The sequence below is a fragment of the Astatotilapia calliptera genome, chromosome 11 (assembly GCF_900246225.1).
Source record: "Astatotilapia calliptera chromosome 11, fAstCal1.2, whole genome shotgun sequence".
NCBI classification, from domain to species: domain Eukaryota; kingdom Metazoa; phylum Chordata; class Actinopteri; order Cichliformes; family Cichlidae; genus Astatotilapia; species Astatotilapia calliptera.
Window position 1 is genome coordinate 36,091,309 of NC_039312.1, and position 16,128 is coordinate 36,107,436.

Here is a 16,128-nt window from a genome sequence, read left to right on the forward strand (position 1 = left end):
AAACAACCAATAACCTGTCAGCGGTGACCTTGGCGAGATCTCCTCAGCACCAGCCGTGACGCAGCCGTGACGCCGTCACCCTGACCCCCACCCTTAAAGCCGTACCTGCAGACTGCCTCTGGAGCAGTACTCTGTGACGATGCAGCAGTTGGGGGGGTCGATGCACGCTCCAATGAACCTGGTCAGGTGTTCGTTCTGGACGTCTCTCATCTGCACAGACGGAAACATTCAAAGGCTGAATTCACAGGAAAACACGGGGAGCATGACTCCGCCCTCGGTGACGCCCACTGTGGAAACAGACTAAAGCTGGCGTCTCAAACGTCACTGTTTGCCACTGCTGTCGTCTCATTGGACGGCCACTTCAGTGTTCAGGAAGTCCTCTCTGTGCGTCCAACACGTGGCAGCGCTGTGTTCATATGTAACAAAATAAAGACGTCAGTGTGCCCGTGTCACCGAGCTGACACAGCCTCACGTTTGTGCTCTCTGCTCATGTTGGTTTCATATTCAATCATTTTGAGAAATTATTTTAACATTTCACGCAACAACAAACAAACCCTCTCCGACAGAAAAGCCAAACTGCTTTAGATTTCTTCACATCAACATACAAGCAGGGCTGACGTGGGCCGCAAGTGGCCACTGGGCCACGAGTTTGAGACCCCTGGACTGAAGGGACATTTCACAGCGTTGCCCATTAGACCTCCTCAGACCAGGTCCAGGTCCAGACCATGAAGCCTAGAATTACCCTGACCCGAACATCGTTCAGGTCGTTACATCAGTGATGTAAATCCAGAAGCTCAAGTCTGGAGAAGAATAACAGGAAGTTGACCGTGGAACCACGTGTGGCCTGAGAACATGTGACACAGATCATCTGTTTTTAATTAGCTGAATATTACATTTTCTTGAATGTGTGCAGTGTATGGATTAAAATGACCGAACCATGTTTACCCTGAACTGGGTAAACTGGGAGAAATAAATGAATGGATGTTTGGATGATGAAGGCCCCACTGTAGCTGCACTGACCCTGCTGGGAGCAGCTCATGCTGGCTGCTGTACTGTACTGGTGAGCCTGGTCCTGAACAGGAAGCAGACAGTAAATGTTCCCGTTCGCTTAGCCACTCTGAGCTGTTAGCTTAGCCGGTGCTAATGGTCACGTGTGACGTGTCAGACACTCACGTGTTTGAGCTCAAACAGCACCTTCCTGTTGAGCTCGATGCGTTTCTTGTTGATGTATTTGATGGCCACGATGTTCCCCTGGAAGAAAACAAAGAGCAACATACCAAAAGTCAACAACAGCGACCTTCAGTGACACGTGACATGATGCAGACGCCTCACTTCGTTCTCGTCGCTCCCTCCTGTTCTCATCGTGCTCGTTAGCTGTTTAGCTAACCTGACACGGGAGGAGCTGCATGTGAAGGTGAAGGTGTTCTGCTCATTTCCAGCTTTTTTCCCTTCTGCACTGTTAGAGCAGCTTTACATGATCTTTGTCAGAAATAATCCTTCTTTGTCTGATCCTGTGTCTCAGCTCGTGTGCTGTCTGAAACAAGCAGCTTTTAGCTCCTCCCCCTTTAAACACAATTGAATAATCTTTATTTTCATTGTTCATGTACAACGACATTGTTAAAGCCTCGTTCGCCATGTTACCATGACACACGTCTGCGCTCTTATCGATCACAGGTAGCCCTCGCCCTGCTTCCTGCTTCTGCTCCAACATGAACTTCCTGTTTTCTTCAGTCAGACCTGAAACAGCGACCGAGACCAGAAACCCATGAGGATAGAACATGGAGGATCATCGCCACATAGACTTCGGTCCAATCAGGCTTCAGAGGCATCGCCCCCTCCTGGACCTCAGATCGGCATCTCTGATCTGGTTTATGTGGTTCTAGAACAAATCAGGATAAAATACTGATGCAGACTAGCAACTCTGTGATTGGAGGGCTCCTGTCTTCATAACGAGCTTTTCCACCTGCGGCATCATTAAGACCTGAAGAAATAATCAACGACCTCTGACCTTTCAAAGTGGTGACTGATGAGTGCGGTGAAAACGGCACTCGGCTGATTGGAGGAGGAGGGCGGCTTCCTCGGAGCAGACTAAGCTCCAGGTGTTCCCACCTGAATCCTTATCAGCGCATGCATCACCACTGGCTCCTCCCACAGCTGCACTGCCGCCATGGCGGGGGGCGCTCACTGTTGAAATCAGCGCCGCTCTGCAGAGTCTGTAAGAGTGTTTGAATATGAAACAGCAGGACATCACAGTCCCATGATGCACCTGGACGAGGCCGGCCCTTTCACGTGTTGGTCCTGCAGCGGGTCATGAAGGTGAACACCGCCACCTCGGGCTCCACCGTCTCCAACCATCCCTCGCAGCAGCTCTCGCCGCCATCTTCAAACCTTTCTTTCACCCCTGCAGCCCTGACACTCATCTCCACCCACTTCACGCGTCTCTGTTCCCACCCACATCCTGCACCACCCACATATTCTTCTGCAGCACCGCAGTTTTGTGCTGTTCTTCCTCCTGACGCAGCCTCCCCTTTTTATCGGACTGGGAGCAGGAGGTCACTGACCCTCCCCCTGGTGAGTCCACGCTGAACGGCAGAGCACGGCTGATTAACTCCTCTTCCTCAGCCTCCTCACCCCCCTCCTCTTCCTCAGCCTCCTCACCGCCCTCCTCTTCCTCAGCCTCCTCACCCCCTCGCCCTCTTCGCCCTCCTCGCCAGATGAGGAGGGCGAAGAGGGCGAGGGGGTGAGGAGGGGGGTGAGGAGGGCGAGGAGGTTGAGGAAGATGAGGTTGTGGAGGCTGAGGAGGGCGAAGAGGGTGAGGAAGATGAGGGGGGTGAGGAAGATGAGGGGGGTGAGGAAGATGAGGAGGGCGAGGAGGATGAGGAGGGCGAGGAGGCTGAGGAAGATGAGGAGGGCGAGGAGGCTGAGGAAGATGAGGAGGGCGAGGAGGCTGAGGAAGATGAGGAGGGCGAGGAGGATGAGGAAGATGAGGTTGTGGAGGCTGAGGAGGGCGAGGGGGTGAGGAGGGCGAAGAGGGTGAGGAAGATGAGGGGGGTGAGGAAGATGAGGAGGGCGAAGAGGCTGAGGAAGATGAGGAGGCTGAGAAAGATGAGGAGGCTGAGGAAGATGAGGAGGCTGAGGAGGGCGAGGAAGATGAGGAGGGCGAGGAGGCTGAGGAAGAGGAGGCTGAGGAAGATGAGGTTGTGGAGGCTGAGGAGGGCAAGGGGGTGAGGAGGGCGAAGAGGGTGAGGAAGATGAGGGGGGTGAGGAGGGCAAGGGGTTGAGGAGGGCGAGGAGGTTGAGGAAGATGAGGAAGATGAGGTTGTGGAGGCTGAGGAGGGCGAGGGTGTGAGGAGGGCGAAGAGGGTGAGGAAGATGAGGAGGGCGAGGAGGCTGAGGAAGATGAGGAGGGCGAGGGGGTGAGGAGGGGGGTGAGGAGGGCGAGGGGGTGAGGAGGGGGGTGAGGAGGGCGAGGAGGTTGAGGAAGATGAGGTTGTGGAGGCTGAGGAGGGCGAAGAGGGTGAGGAAGATGGGGGGGTGAGGAAGATGAGGAGGGCGAGGAGGCTGAGGAAGATGAGGAGGGCGAGGAGGCTGAGGAAGATGAGGAGGGCGAGGAGGCTGAGGAAGATGAGGAGGGCGAGGAGGTTGAGGAGGGGGGTGAGGAAGATGAGGAGGGCGAGGAGGTTGAGGAGGGGGGTGAGGAGGGCGAGGAGGTTGAGGAAGATGAGGTTGTGGAGGCTGAGGAGGGCGAAGAGGGTGAGGAAGATGAGGACGGCGAGGAGGTTGAGGAAGATGAGGTTGTGGAGGCTGAGGAGGATGAGGAGGCTGAGGAGGGTGAGGAGGCTGAGGAGGTTGAGGAAGATGAGGTTGTGGAGGCTGAGGAGGATGAGGAGGCTGAGGAGGGTGAGGAGGCTGAGGAAGATGAGAAGGGCGAGGAGGCTGAGGAAGATGAGGAGGCTGAGGAGGGCGAGGAGGTTGAGGAAGATGAGGTTGTGGAGGCTGAGGAGGATGAGGAGGCTGAGGAGGGTGAGGAGGCTGAGGAAGATGAGGAGGGCGAGGAGGCTGAGGAAGATGAGGTTGTGGAGGCTGAGGAGGATGAGGAGGCTGAGGAGGGTGAGGAGGCTGAGGAGGTTGAGGAAGATGAGGTTGTGGAGGCTGAGGAGGATGAGGAGGCTGAGGAGGGTGAGGAGGCTGAGGAAGATGAGAAGGGCGAGGAGGCTGAGGAGGATGAGGAGGCTGAGGAGGGCGAGGAGGTTGAGGAAGATGAGGTTGTGGAGGCTGAGGAGGATGAGGAGGCTGAGGAGGGTGAGGAGGCTGAGGAAGATGAGAAGGGCGAGGAGGCTGAGGAAGATGAGGAGGGCGAGGAGGCTGAGGAAGATGAGGAGGGGGTGAGGAAGATGAGGAGGGTGGGGAGGGCGAGGGGGTGAGGAGGGCGAAGAGGGTGAGGAAGATGAGGAGGGCGAGGAGGCTGAGGAAGATGAGGAGGGTGAGGAAGATGAGGAGGGCGAGGAGGTTGAGGAAGATGAGGGGGTGAGGAAGATGAGGAGGGTGAGGAGGTTGAGGAAGATGAGGGGGGTGAGGAGGGTGAGGAGGGCGAGGAAGATGAAGATGAGGAGGGCGAGGAAGATGAGGAGGGCGAGGAGGTTGAGGAAGATGAGGAGGGTGAGGAGGATGAGGAAGATGAGGAGGGTGAGGAGGTTGAGGAAGATGAGGAGGGTGAGGAGGATGAGGAGGGCGAGGGGGTGAGGAAGATGAGGAAGATGAGGAGGGTGAGGAGGTTGAGGAAGATGAGGAGGGCGAGGAAGATGAGGAGGGCGAGGAGGTTGAGGAAGATGAGGAGGGTGAGGAAGATGAGGAGGGTGAGGAGGTTGAGGAGGGTGAGGAAGATGAGGAGGGTGAGGAAGATGAGGAAGGTGAGGAGGATGAGGAAGATGAGGAGGGCGAGGACACACTCACCTTGTGGTATCCGGTCTTTGCAAAGATCTGCAGATTCCCGTCTCCGGTCATCAGGGAGCCGTAGTTTGAGCCTCTCTGGAAACAAACACGCTCAGCGTCAGTGTGACCTTCATCATCTTCCTCGTCACACCAAGGATTACCATGGTGACGTGTACGCTCACTCGGCACTTTATTAGGAGCACGTGTGCAAACTCATCTGCTCCCTGGAGCTGTTCCTAACACTCATGTGTCCCTGACACGTCTCTAGAGCAGAATATTAGGTACAGCCTGGACTCTCATCCAGTAATGTGCCGCCCTCACCTTTCCCATCTCTTCACCTTTCCAACATCAAAGATGGTGCAGGTGTTCCTAATAAACTGCTCGTGGGAGTGTGTTTTCACTGTGAAGGCGTCTGTCGGATTTACAGACAGCGAGAAGAATTCTGGGAGTTTCCTCGGAGCTGATTTCAGGCCTCGTTATTTTCTGTTCCACAGTTTAGTCTAAAACGTAACGGCGACCTGAGCTCGACGCACATCTTTCTTTACATCTACCTTCGATTAGAACGCCTGTCATCAAAAGCCTTACGTACACCTCAAACCTTTATCCAGCGTCACTGCGTGGGAGTGTGCGCGCACTTACCAGTGACAGTGTGAGCTTGCTGCCGCTCCGCAGCACCTTGTTCAGGTCGCTCATCTGGATGTCGTCCCAGGAGATCCTCCAGAGCTGAGCTACCAGCTCCTTCTCCAGCTTCATCCTCCTGCAGCACAAACACTCTTCCTCAGTGACTCACCTTCATCTTCCTCCAGGTGAAGCTCAAAGACGGTCAGACACAGTCTGTCTGATTACAGTTCGCACACGCTCAGTAGTACCAACTCATTCTAAATCATTCTTCTCTGAGCGCACCAAAGAACCTGATCGTGTGGTGATGTAGCACGATCACTCCACATGCTACTGCCCTCACATGACCAGGTGGTGGAACTGCAGCAGCTCTCACCTGTAGATGAAGATGGCGATGGTCAGGATCAAGATGAAGAAGAAGATGACCACGATGGAGACCATCTGGTAGATGGTGATGGTCTCTGACAGAGAGAGAGGAGGAGACTGTTATTAACCCACAGACACACTATGTGATCTCACGATTCAGAACCAGAACCATTAGGACCATGAGGACCATGAGGACCACAAGGACCATCAGGACCACGAGGACCATGAGGACCAACAGGTCCATCAGGACCACACATTTTTAAAACGAGTTCTTCCTGATCTGGGCTGTAGCTCAGTTGGTAGCACAGGTCACCTACTAATCGTGAAGGTTGTTGGTTCGATCCCATTCTTGATGTATCCATCGGAGTGTGAATGCTAGATAGGAAGCACTTACGTGTGTGTGTGTGTGAATGAGGTGCTTTGAGTGCTCATAAGAACCAGTGCATATGAACTTTGACCTCAGACTGATCTTTGGCATACTGACTTGCGAGACAGACTTGGTTGTCGTTCTTGAAGCCACAGACAGGAAAATCAGGGGGAGGGGCTCCGCCCAGCCAGTACAGGTGTGTTCCAGGTATGACGGTCAGATGCTCCTCAGTGGTGCTGTACACCATAGCGATCTGCGAGGAGGAGGAGGTGTGGTTAACGTCCCGGGATTCGCGCAGACGTTCTAACATTCGTTACTCTAGTTTATGTTTATGAGTCGGAGCCTGCGAGGACACAACCAGCACGTTTCTGTTGTGTCTGTGTTTAGTGTGTTCACCTGGAAGGTGGTGCTGTTGGTGTCTACAATGTCCCACAGAGCAAAGTCGGTCTCTCGGTCCCCACTGTCATCCAGGTGGAGCAGCCCTGTCACACCTGAGGAGAAGCACACAGGTACACAGGTGAAGCGTCTCCTCGTCTGAAGGTTAAAGCTGTTCGCGATCAAACAATGGAAGAACGACTTCAAGAGTTTCACATAATTCACATCATTAACCTGAGTGCATCTCACACCACCATCCACCTGCTGCACCGCCTAAGGGAATTCTATTTCACCACCATCAACACCACCAAAACCATCACCTTCATCACCACCAACACCATCGCCATCATCATTGTTTTTTAACCAGCCTCTGAGCAGCTGTCATCAATAAACACTCAGTTCATCCTTCATGAAAACTTTCATCTTTTAAGCATAAATCTGACACTAACTACAAACTACAGACTAAAAACTACAAATATGTCCGACCCCCTGATAGGCTTCTCTCTTCAGCTGCTTTTCCTGGGCTGTTAGTGATGAAGAAAAAAGCAAAACCAGGCGTGGAAGTAATTAAGTTAACACTTGATGGACAGGAAGAGGAAGCTCGTCCGTTAGTGAAGGTTCTGTTTTTTTATGCTAGGAGTCTAAACTGACAGAGGAACAGATGAAAGCGAAGTGGAACAGACCAGAACCTCACTGAAACCACACTCTAACAATCTGAACGGGTCCCAGCTGCAGGAGGGAAAAACATAAAAGTCCAAGATCCAAATGAAATGCCCGACAGCTGCAGAGATGACCGACAAACAGAAAGCTCGAGCAGCAGGCCTCCGTGTGCAGACGACAGCACTGAGTAACATATATGTTATTATCATTATTATTTTTATTGGTGTTAATAATTGGACTTTACAGACGTTTCAAACTTCTCAGGTTTCAGCTTCCAGAACCGGCACAGCTGGCAGCAGGACAGCCCAACAGGCAGGTACAGGTTACCTGATAAAATGGTCTTATTAACACTGGTGAGGTTATCGATGTTCAGCTGGAGAACAGAGCGAAGAGGTGCATGAGTTCATACGAACGATCCGTCCCCCAAAATCCAACACGTGACAGCAGGAAACACAACAGGAAGCAAAGACTGAGGAGAGAGGAGGTCGTGCATGAAAACAGTCACACAGACAGGAGACGTTAATTACAGACAATCAGCAGGAGGAGAGCGAGTGTGCACGCTGAAGAGGGGCTGAGTGGCGCTAACCACCCAGATGAACCATCGCCATAGAAACAAAGCCATTAGAGTTTAGGAGGGAGCTGATTGGTTGTAGAGGTCGAGCATGGAGGAAGCAACAGATCAAAGGGACTAAAACAGAGGTAAATGACACTCAGCACGACTGTGAGGCTCTCCATCATCTCCATGACGTCTCGGCTGGTACTCCGGGACGCCGGGGCGGAGGGGACCCACACTCAGACGTGAACACTATCACAGAAGCTGAGAAACACCAACTACAATTTGTTTTTAAATTTACACCAGACTGAGAAGCCATGGAGCGGGTTCGGGGGTCATGACCCCGACCTTTGAACTCACAGGGTTAAAGCCACAACAGCTGTCACACCCACACCTTAGCTCCTGTATGTGCAAAAGCCACGCAGGGAAACGATGGCGCTAATCGATCACATGCCCGTAAACCCTGGGTGTAACCCCGCCCTCCCTTCAGCACTTAGCGTTTGGAGCTCAGAGCGAACAAATGCGTGGTGGTGGAGTGCAGAGGTCAGGCTGTGGGCTGATGATGGCGTGGAGGTCGCGAGCTCTCATGCCATTTCCTGGAACCACGATCTTCCTCCGACCTTCAGGCTCTGGAAGAATGATGTTTTCATGTGTTACTTAGAAACGATGAGCCAGACTCTGATCTAAAGATAAGATAAGGATTCATCACAGTGAGACGTGTTTTATGGTGCTGGTTTATAAAAGTGCTGCTTTAAATCATTATTGGATCCTTTTATTGTCCACAGAGGTTTTATGGGTCCTTTCAGGGTTTCGGTCTCTTGTGTTCTTATCTGCTGACTTCAAAAGACAAAGTTTTGATTTCTGATGCTTTCAGGAGGAAAGAACAAAGAAACATTTCAAACAAACAGAACCAATAAAACTCAAAAACATGAACAGCACATTCAGCTAAGGACACCCATCGTGAGCAGCTTTGCATGATTACGGTTCAAAATAATCCTTCTTTATCTTAAACTGGGCCGTGCAGCCCCTGAGATTGTTTAACAGAGCACACTCAGATCAATACAAGCAATCGATAAATAATAAGCAATAATAAAGTAATGCTGAGAAAATAAAAGTAATGCTGCAGCGTAGATACAACGAGACAATAAAAACATGGAGTAAGTGATGTTCATGAAGCATAATCTTTGCTGCGATTGGCTGTCACGTAACAATGAGGCGCGGGTCCACGGAGGGCGAGCGGCGGTCCAAGGATGACATTTAGAGAGACGTGCTGATTGGACAGCGAGCTTTCCTGCTGTTTTAATGTCAGCTTATTAAAAAATCATAAATATATGTGGACCACACACACGCACAGTCATGTCTTCTTCCTGGAAATCCGATCTAACATTAACTTCAGCTCGACCAACCCTAACCTCCCCGTGACTTTAACATGTAATGATTTACGAGTTTGTCCCCACGAGGAACTCAGGACCGCAGAATGTGACCATGTAAACACATCTATGTCCTCACAACATGAGTCACACCTGCAGCTGTTAACACTGACCCCATGAAGTTTACGTGTTCCTGGGAGGTCATGCCTTACTTTCCAGGAATCGCTGTGTGCTTGCTTAGTGTGTCTGCGTGTGCATGTGTGTGTGAAGGGCCAACGCAGACGAGTGAAGGTTAGTCTTTACGAGATCACGGGATAATAAATGTCTCATCTGAATCCAGGACTTCTGCTTTCACCTGTGAACTATAAGAAAACTGCTTGACCGGCTTTTACTGGGATTACAGTCAGTGTGTAATCCCAGTAAAATCCCAGAATCGCTCCAAAACAATCCAACCCTGTATGAAGTACTAAACCAGTCCAACATCAGCCAAAACCAACAACAGTGACCAGCCAGTCAAAAACCAGCCAGAAAACTGTCTGAGACAATCGTAACAGCACAGAGTCCAACAGGAGCAGGGATAGCTCAGTAGGTAAAGTGGTCGCCCCATGATCGGAAGGTCGGGGGTTCGAATCCACTTAATGGCTACCCTGAGGTACCCCTGAGCAAGGTACCGTCCCTACACACTGCTCCCCGGGCGCCTGCTTAGTGGCTGCCCACTGCTTCACTGAGTGAATGGGTCAAATGCAGAGAAAAACAAGTAATTTCCCCATGGGGATCAATAAAGTATCCATTATTATTATTATTATTAACTACAAGCCAATACCTCATAAACAATGTCCAACAATATCTATTAACCACGTCCAACTATAAACAATGATCTAACCAATCAACATCCAGTCCAACCAGCTCCAGTCTCACACCAAAGTCCACCTCTGAACCAAAGCTGCAGCTGTATGGTCAGTCTGAGCAGGCGGCGCTCAAACATGGCTCTGCGTTTCTATGACAACGCTACAACAGAAAGAGAGTGGTGAAAGCTAAAGGTGGCGCTCTCAGGACGCACCGCACTAAGGCGAGTCGTGTTCTTGTTGGTAGGTTGGTCTGATGGGAAACCTCTGGCACAGTCATCCACATCCTGGTAGACAAGCTTAAAGAAGAACTTTAAACTCGTCTAAAGTTTAAAGAAACGTTTGAACTTTCAGCAGCTGCCTTCGTTTTTAGCCTCTTTAGACATTTGTGGCTCCAGCTGAAAGCAACGTGAGTAGACACGTCTGAAGTGCTCGCCCTGAACTGGAGCAATGAAGCTTTTAACACTGAAACACAGGATCTGTGTTCAATGAAAAAGGCGATCGTTGAAAGGAAATGATGAGCAAAACCGGCTCCTTAAACCCACAGACAGCATCCTAAAGTCCTTCAGCGTGTTCTTCCTGTTCCCGAGCTCTCAGGCGCACAACAACGTTTTGTCTCTTTACCAACTTCCAGTTCATTTGACAGAACTGAACCACTGCCTGAGACAGTCAGTGACTGTGCAGGTGAAGGGGCACTCAGCGTTTCATACGCAATACTAATACAGTGTTCACCAGTGAAAACTGGCACTGGAGAAAAGAAGCAAGCAGGATAAGAGCAGCTTTGTAATGACAAACAGCAATGAAGGAAAATGTTCGTTCATTCAGGGCTTTGGTTTGAAGGTGTGAAAGGAAATAGGCAGAGGCAGAGCATCATGCTGACACTCGTGAGGATGAATGGGTGGGTGGAGGCATCTTCCACGCAGGTTTGCTTTGTGTGGACATTTGTTCCTGACCTCTTCAGAGAAATCTGTGTTTTAGTGTAACTAACAAGTCTTAAAATGTTCACAGAGCCGACTGCGGTGTCATGTTATCCTTCATCGCATCCACGTCCACACCAGGGCTGGCTTTTAAAAATCTATTTCCTGATTCAAATCGGTTTTAGTCTGAATAAAGTGATCTCGATTCATTAAATCCTGGATTTAAATATAAATGTAATTAATCAGAAACTCCAGAATCAGCTCAACCAGGAGATGAGAGCAGAGACACAGAGCGTGGATCGTCCACAGACGTCGGGGCTGAAACACTCAGATTCTGCAGGTTTCGTCTCTCTGACCAAAACTGACAGAACCAGAAAGAAGCTCAAACTTCACGTTTGAGAAACGTCGTCATGAATTCTCTCTGACTTTGGCTGTTTTACTTCCTGCACAGCTCTCTCTCCCTCAGTGCACTCAGACTTTTACCATCAAATCTCCGTCTCCTGCTGCTCACGCTCCGCTGCTGCGCTCGCTGCTGTCGGCCTCTGACAGCAAAGCCTCACCTCTGTTCAGACTGAAGACATTTAGACTTCAATGATTGCTCAGCTGTGATCGAACCTCTGTGACTCTGCTTCACTTCAGCAGCATCAGGTTGCTTCAGTCTTTGATCGACTGCAGAAGAGTTTGAAGCTTCTCTGCTATAAAAAGCCAGAACAGGAGAACCTGCTTCATGTTTTATCCTCAGTTACTTTGACACAAAGACGTCTGCGGTGATGCTCACACCTCTGATGGAGCCTCACAGCGTCAGCTTTGTCTTATACATGGATACGTGCTGATAAACGATCAGAGTCTGAACCCGTCCCTGCTTCACAGCTCACAGTTGAAATACGTTCCAGTATTTCATCGCTGTATGTGGCTGACGTTCCCAAACCCCGGGTACATCACTTCACGTGTCTGTGCTTCCTAAGACGCCGTCTTCAGCGCTGACAACAGCGGGAAACGTGGCTGTAACGTTGGACATGGACCTCTCTGATCAGTGTTGACGTTTTCTATGATTCTGATGTGACTGAATGGCGTGAGTGTGAGACAAAATCGTGCAGCCTAACTTAATAAACCTGGACCAGCTGTCCCAAGGCTCAGCACTGGAGTGCTTATCCAGCCTGGAGTCTCGGCATCTCGAGTTCGTTCCAATCCAGGATTTGCTGGCTGGAGTTCCTGGAAGCGGCCGAGCTAATCGACACACAACACAGGGCATCAGGGTGAACGCTGGTTTCACGTGTGAGGCTGTGAATAGTTTCTGCTGGAACATGTGATCTCCAGCACCCAAACTGACTTCTTTGCAGCTTTTTGGGATCGTGCGGACAGCTGAGCGTGCGCTCCGGCCTCGTTCTTTGCATCCTGAGGAAACACTGTCTCCATGACATCAAAGCAGATCAAAGCTTTCACAGCTGTTACTGTTCCCGTCAATGGAGGTTTATCCAGTCTGACACCAACAGCCAGTGCACCAACATTACTGTTTCCCGGTGAGCCTGTCTACATCCCACCTCAGGAACTCTTCTCTCTCATTCAGCTCCTTTTCCAATAAATTCATCCGGCCAGCAAACTGGAAGGTCCCACCTTACAGTGACCCACCTTCACATCAGCCAGCTGTGTTCACCAGTGTTGGTCAAGGTACTTGGAAAAAACTAATCAGTAACTAATTACCGATTACTCCCCCAAAAAAGTAATCCTGTTACTTTACTGAATACTTGTTTTCAAAAGTAATTTATTACTTAGTTACTTAGTTACTTTTTAAAAACCCGATTTACAACCTGAATAGGTGATAAAGTGATAGATCTTTCAGCCCAATTCTACTTTTTCTGCATAATCCATCATACAAAATGTAATCAAATGGAAAAGTCTCTTTTTAGGCAAGGCAAGGCAAATTTATTTTTATAGCACAATTCAACAACAAGGTGATTCAAAGTGCTTTACACCTGTAAAGCAGGAGTGGGGTAGGCGGAGGTTTACCCTGGTGCAGGTGTGCCGCGGTCAGTGGAAGAATCCGCGAGTTTCTCTGTGAGTTTCCCATCACGTCGTAGCTACTCGGTGCTTGTTGGAAGTTTAGGGGTTTTTTCACTGTAAAAAGAAGTTTTCTTCCCACGCACAGCGGACACTAATGTTTTTGTCACTTTTTATGGAATCAAACTCAAAGTAAGGTCAGTACTTCCACGCTTTAAACGCTGCACGCTCATACTCTCTCTGCACTCGATATGTGATCCACTGTTGATCTGCACACAGCTGTTGTCACTAACGGTGCACTCGCTTACGTCACTGTCGTGAGACATTCTCGCAAAAAAATCACGGTTTTAGTAACGCAGTAACGCAGCGTTCCTACGGGAAAGTAACGGTAATCTAATTACCGTTTTTGCAATAGTAATCCCTTACTTTACTTGTTACTTGAAAAAAGTAATCAGATTACAGTAACGCGTTACTGCCCATCTCTGGTGTTCACTAAACTGAAACATGGAGTCCTACAACACTGGTGGCCTAAACCAGCCCTTGTTCACGCGCTGGTCTCAGTGTGGCTGACTGAGAGAAACCAGATCATTGGGCATCCGAACAACATCCTCTGCAGCACGCCGACAGCTACGCGTCTCACATTCAGAAGGGAGCTGTCATTGACCGACATGTTTTTGGGGCTGGTTTTTAAAATAAGAAAAGGAAGCACGTTAGCAGCTGGATGGACGATTTTCCTCAGCCTTTTGGAAACATCTGTGAATCCTGGTCCACTGGGTGTCAGACAGGTTAATCTCACCTGTGAAGCTGAACTGGGTACCTGGACTGGATCCCAGGGTAACGTGGCAGTTCAGTACTCCAACCCAACCCAAGAGCTACAACCGCTGGGTTGTTCTAACCTTTTCACCCGTTCAGCTGATGCTGCTCAGCGTGGGTTAGCTCTGGCTCTGTAAAGCAGGAACTTCATTCAGTCTCTGTTCTTACTGTGCAGCGAAGCACCGACACTTTCTAAGGTGTAGTGCAGCTGAGTGATGGCGTTAACTGAGTGCACAAACTCAGCAGCTGCAAATAAAGTGGAAGATCGCTCGGGTGGGTTAATTAGACATTTCTCCAGCAGCAGCAGCGGGTTGGCCTGTGGCCTCAGGGTCTCTGCTGATTATCAGAGCCTCAGTGCGCTGCCTCATCAAGTCAAGAGGCTTTACTGTCATTTCAACCATGTGCAGTGGGACCGTACGCAGTTCCTCTGAGACCACGGTGCTAAATATGACAATCAACACAAAGTGCAAGTGTGCAAAAAACCCCAGACAGAGCAGAAGCATCCAGACACACAACAGTGCAACAATGACAGTGGGTTGTGCAAACAGACTGAGCGTTGTGCTCATCTGCAGGAATGACAGAGGACGAGGCGGTACGTCCTCAGCCTCACAAACTTTCCATCTCGGGGATCATCCAGAACTTTCCAGATCAGGTTTAGAAACTTTTCCTGAATAAACTGTCCTGAAATTTGACCCCAGCTGTTTCCTCCTGAGAGCCGTCTCAGCGAGCTGCTGCATTAAATCTGCTGCAGACCTGCTGTAATATTCCCGATCATTCAAACGTGCTGCGACGTGTTCGTCCATTAGTTAATGGAGCGGAAACAGCAGAGAGGAAGCTGTAATCTGATCTTCTCACTCCGATTCACGGTCTTCACAGCCGGCCTGCCTCCTTCCTCTCGTGTCCTGTTTGTCATGGAGATTATCTCTGATGAGATCTTATTAGCCACCCTCCCCTTCTTTCTGTCTCATTCACAGCTTTTCCGTCTCTTGTAACGCTCATTCTGCCTGATCACGGATCATCCTGCGGAGCGCTGTGGTCTGTAACCTCCCGTTAAGCATGAATGTGCACAGGGGTAGATAATCTGCTGTGTGGAAGAGAGAGAAGGCAGAGTCACGCAGACAGGAAGCTGGAAGAAACAACTATCGCTGCAAACGAATCAAAGACTCTGAAGCTGCAGAGAAACCTGCGTCATGGAGCGAGACAGCGCCTAGAGTGCAGGGCGCTGTGAATCTGCAGACACGGACACGTTTTCACTGTGAAAGTTGAGACGATGTTTGAAGATTAACATCTCAAAGACTTTTGTCGAGTTCAAATCTGAAAAAGTTCAGTTCACTAATAAAAACTTCACACTGTGAAAGAAATTAAACAATCGAACATTAAAATTCAAATCGGATCATCTGCTGATTGTTTGATTTTGTGGCACAGTTTGTCAGATTTTGCTCTTCTACCATGAAATTTGAATAAAAATGTAGTTTTCTTAATTTATGTGACTCAGAATGTAAAAAACCACCATCTGTCACTCGTGTGTGTTTGAATACGGACTCTGGAGAGCAGCTGGAGTTGTTGTCAAAAGTCCCTGAATTTGAGCTTTTTTAGCTTTTGAGATTTTTTGTTCAAGCACTCCGTCAGATTTCAAGGTGTAGAAAAAATGGTGTGAAAGTGGGCTGACGGCCATTTTTCAAGAAGACATTGAAACGTATTTGATATATTGTTCTTTAAGCTAACATTTCACAACACTCATCATATAAATTCAAACTCTGCACCATAAACTTTTAATGGAAATCAGAGTCGGTGGAGCAGACAGTGTTGGCTGACTGTAGATGGACTGGTGGTAGAAGAAGGACAGCGAGAAACCAGTTCATTTAATGGAAAATTACTGTAGCATATCCATCCATACTGGATATATGGATGGATATGCTACGCAGATGACACCAAGAGTTATCTATCCATGAAGCCAGATAACATAAATGTATCACCCTATTAGAGCACTTCGCTCTCACACTGCAGGCCTACTTGTTGTTCCTAGAGTATTTAAAAGTAGAATGGGAGGCAGAGCCTTCAGTTTTCAGGCCCCTCTTCTGTGGAACCAGCTTCAGTTTGGATTCAGGAGACAGACACTATCTCTACTTTCAAGATCAGGCTTCAAACTTTCCTTTTTGCTAAAGCATATAGTTAGGGCTGGACCAGGTGACCCTGAATCCTCCCTTAGTTATGCTGCAATAGACGTAGGCTGCCGGGGATTCCCATGATGCATTGAGTTTTTCCTTTCCAGTCACCTTTCTCACTCACTATGTGTTCACAGACCTCTCTGCAT

At 49.5% G+C, this 16,128-nt stretch overlaps 1 protein-coding gene across 2 annotated transcripts in view; it reads right to left on the bottom strand.

Moving 5' to 3' along the window:
* Window positions 1-16,128, bottom strand: part of LOC113031810 (atrial natriuretic peptide receptor 1-like) — a 59,473-nt gene that overhangs the window by 12,356 nt on the left and 30,989 nt on the right. For both annotated transcript variants that reach the window (XM_026184244.1, XM_026184245.1), the window contains 7 exons: window positions 6,680-6,774; window positions 6,401-6,536; window positions 5,927-6,011; window positions 5,572-5,689; window positions 4,954-5,028; window positions 1,174-1,251; window positions 106-210 (listed from right to left, as the gene is read on the bottom strand). In XM_026184244.1, coding sequence (XP_026040029.1) covers window positions 106-210; window positions 1,174-1,251; window positions 4,954-5,028; window positions 5,572-5,689; window positions 5,927-6,011; window positions 6,401-6,536; window positions 6,680-6,774 — 692 coding nt within the window. The remainder of the gene's footprint in view (window positions 1-105; window positions 211-1,173; window positions 1,252-4,953; window positions 5,029-5,571; window positions 5,690-5,926; window positions 6,012-6,400; window positions 6,537-6,679; window positions 6,775-16,128) is intronic.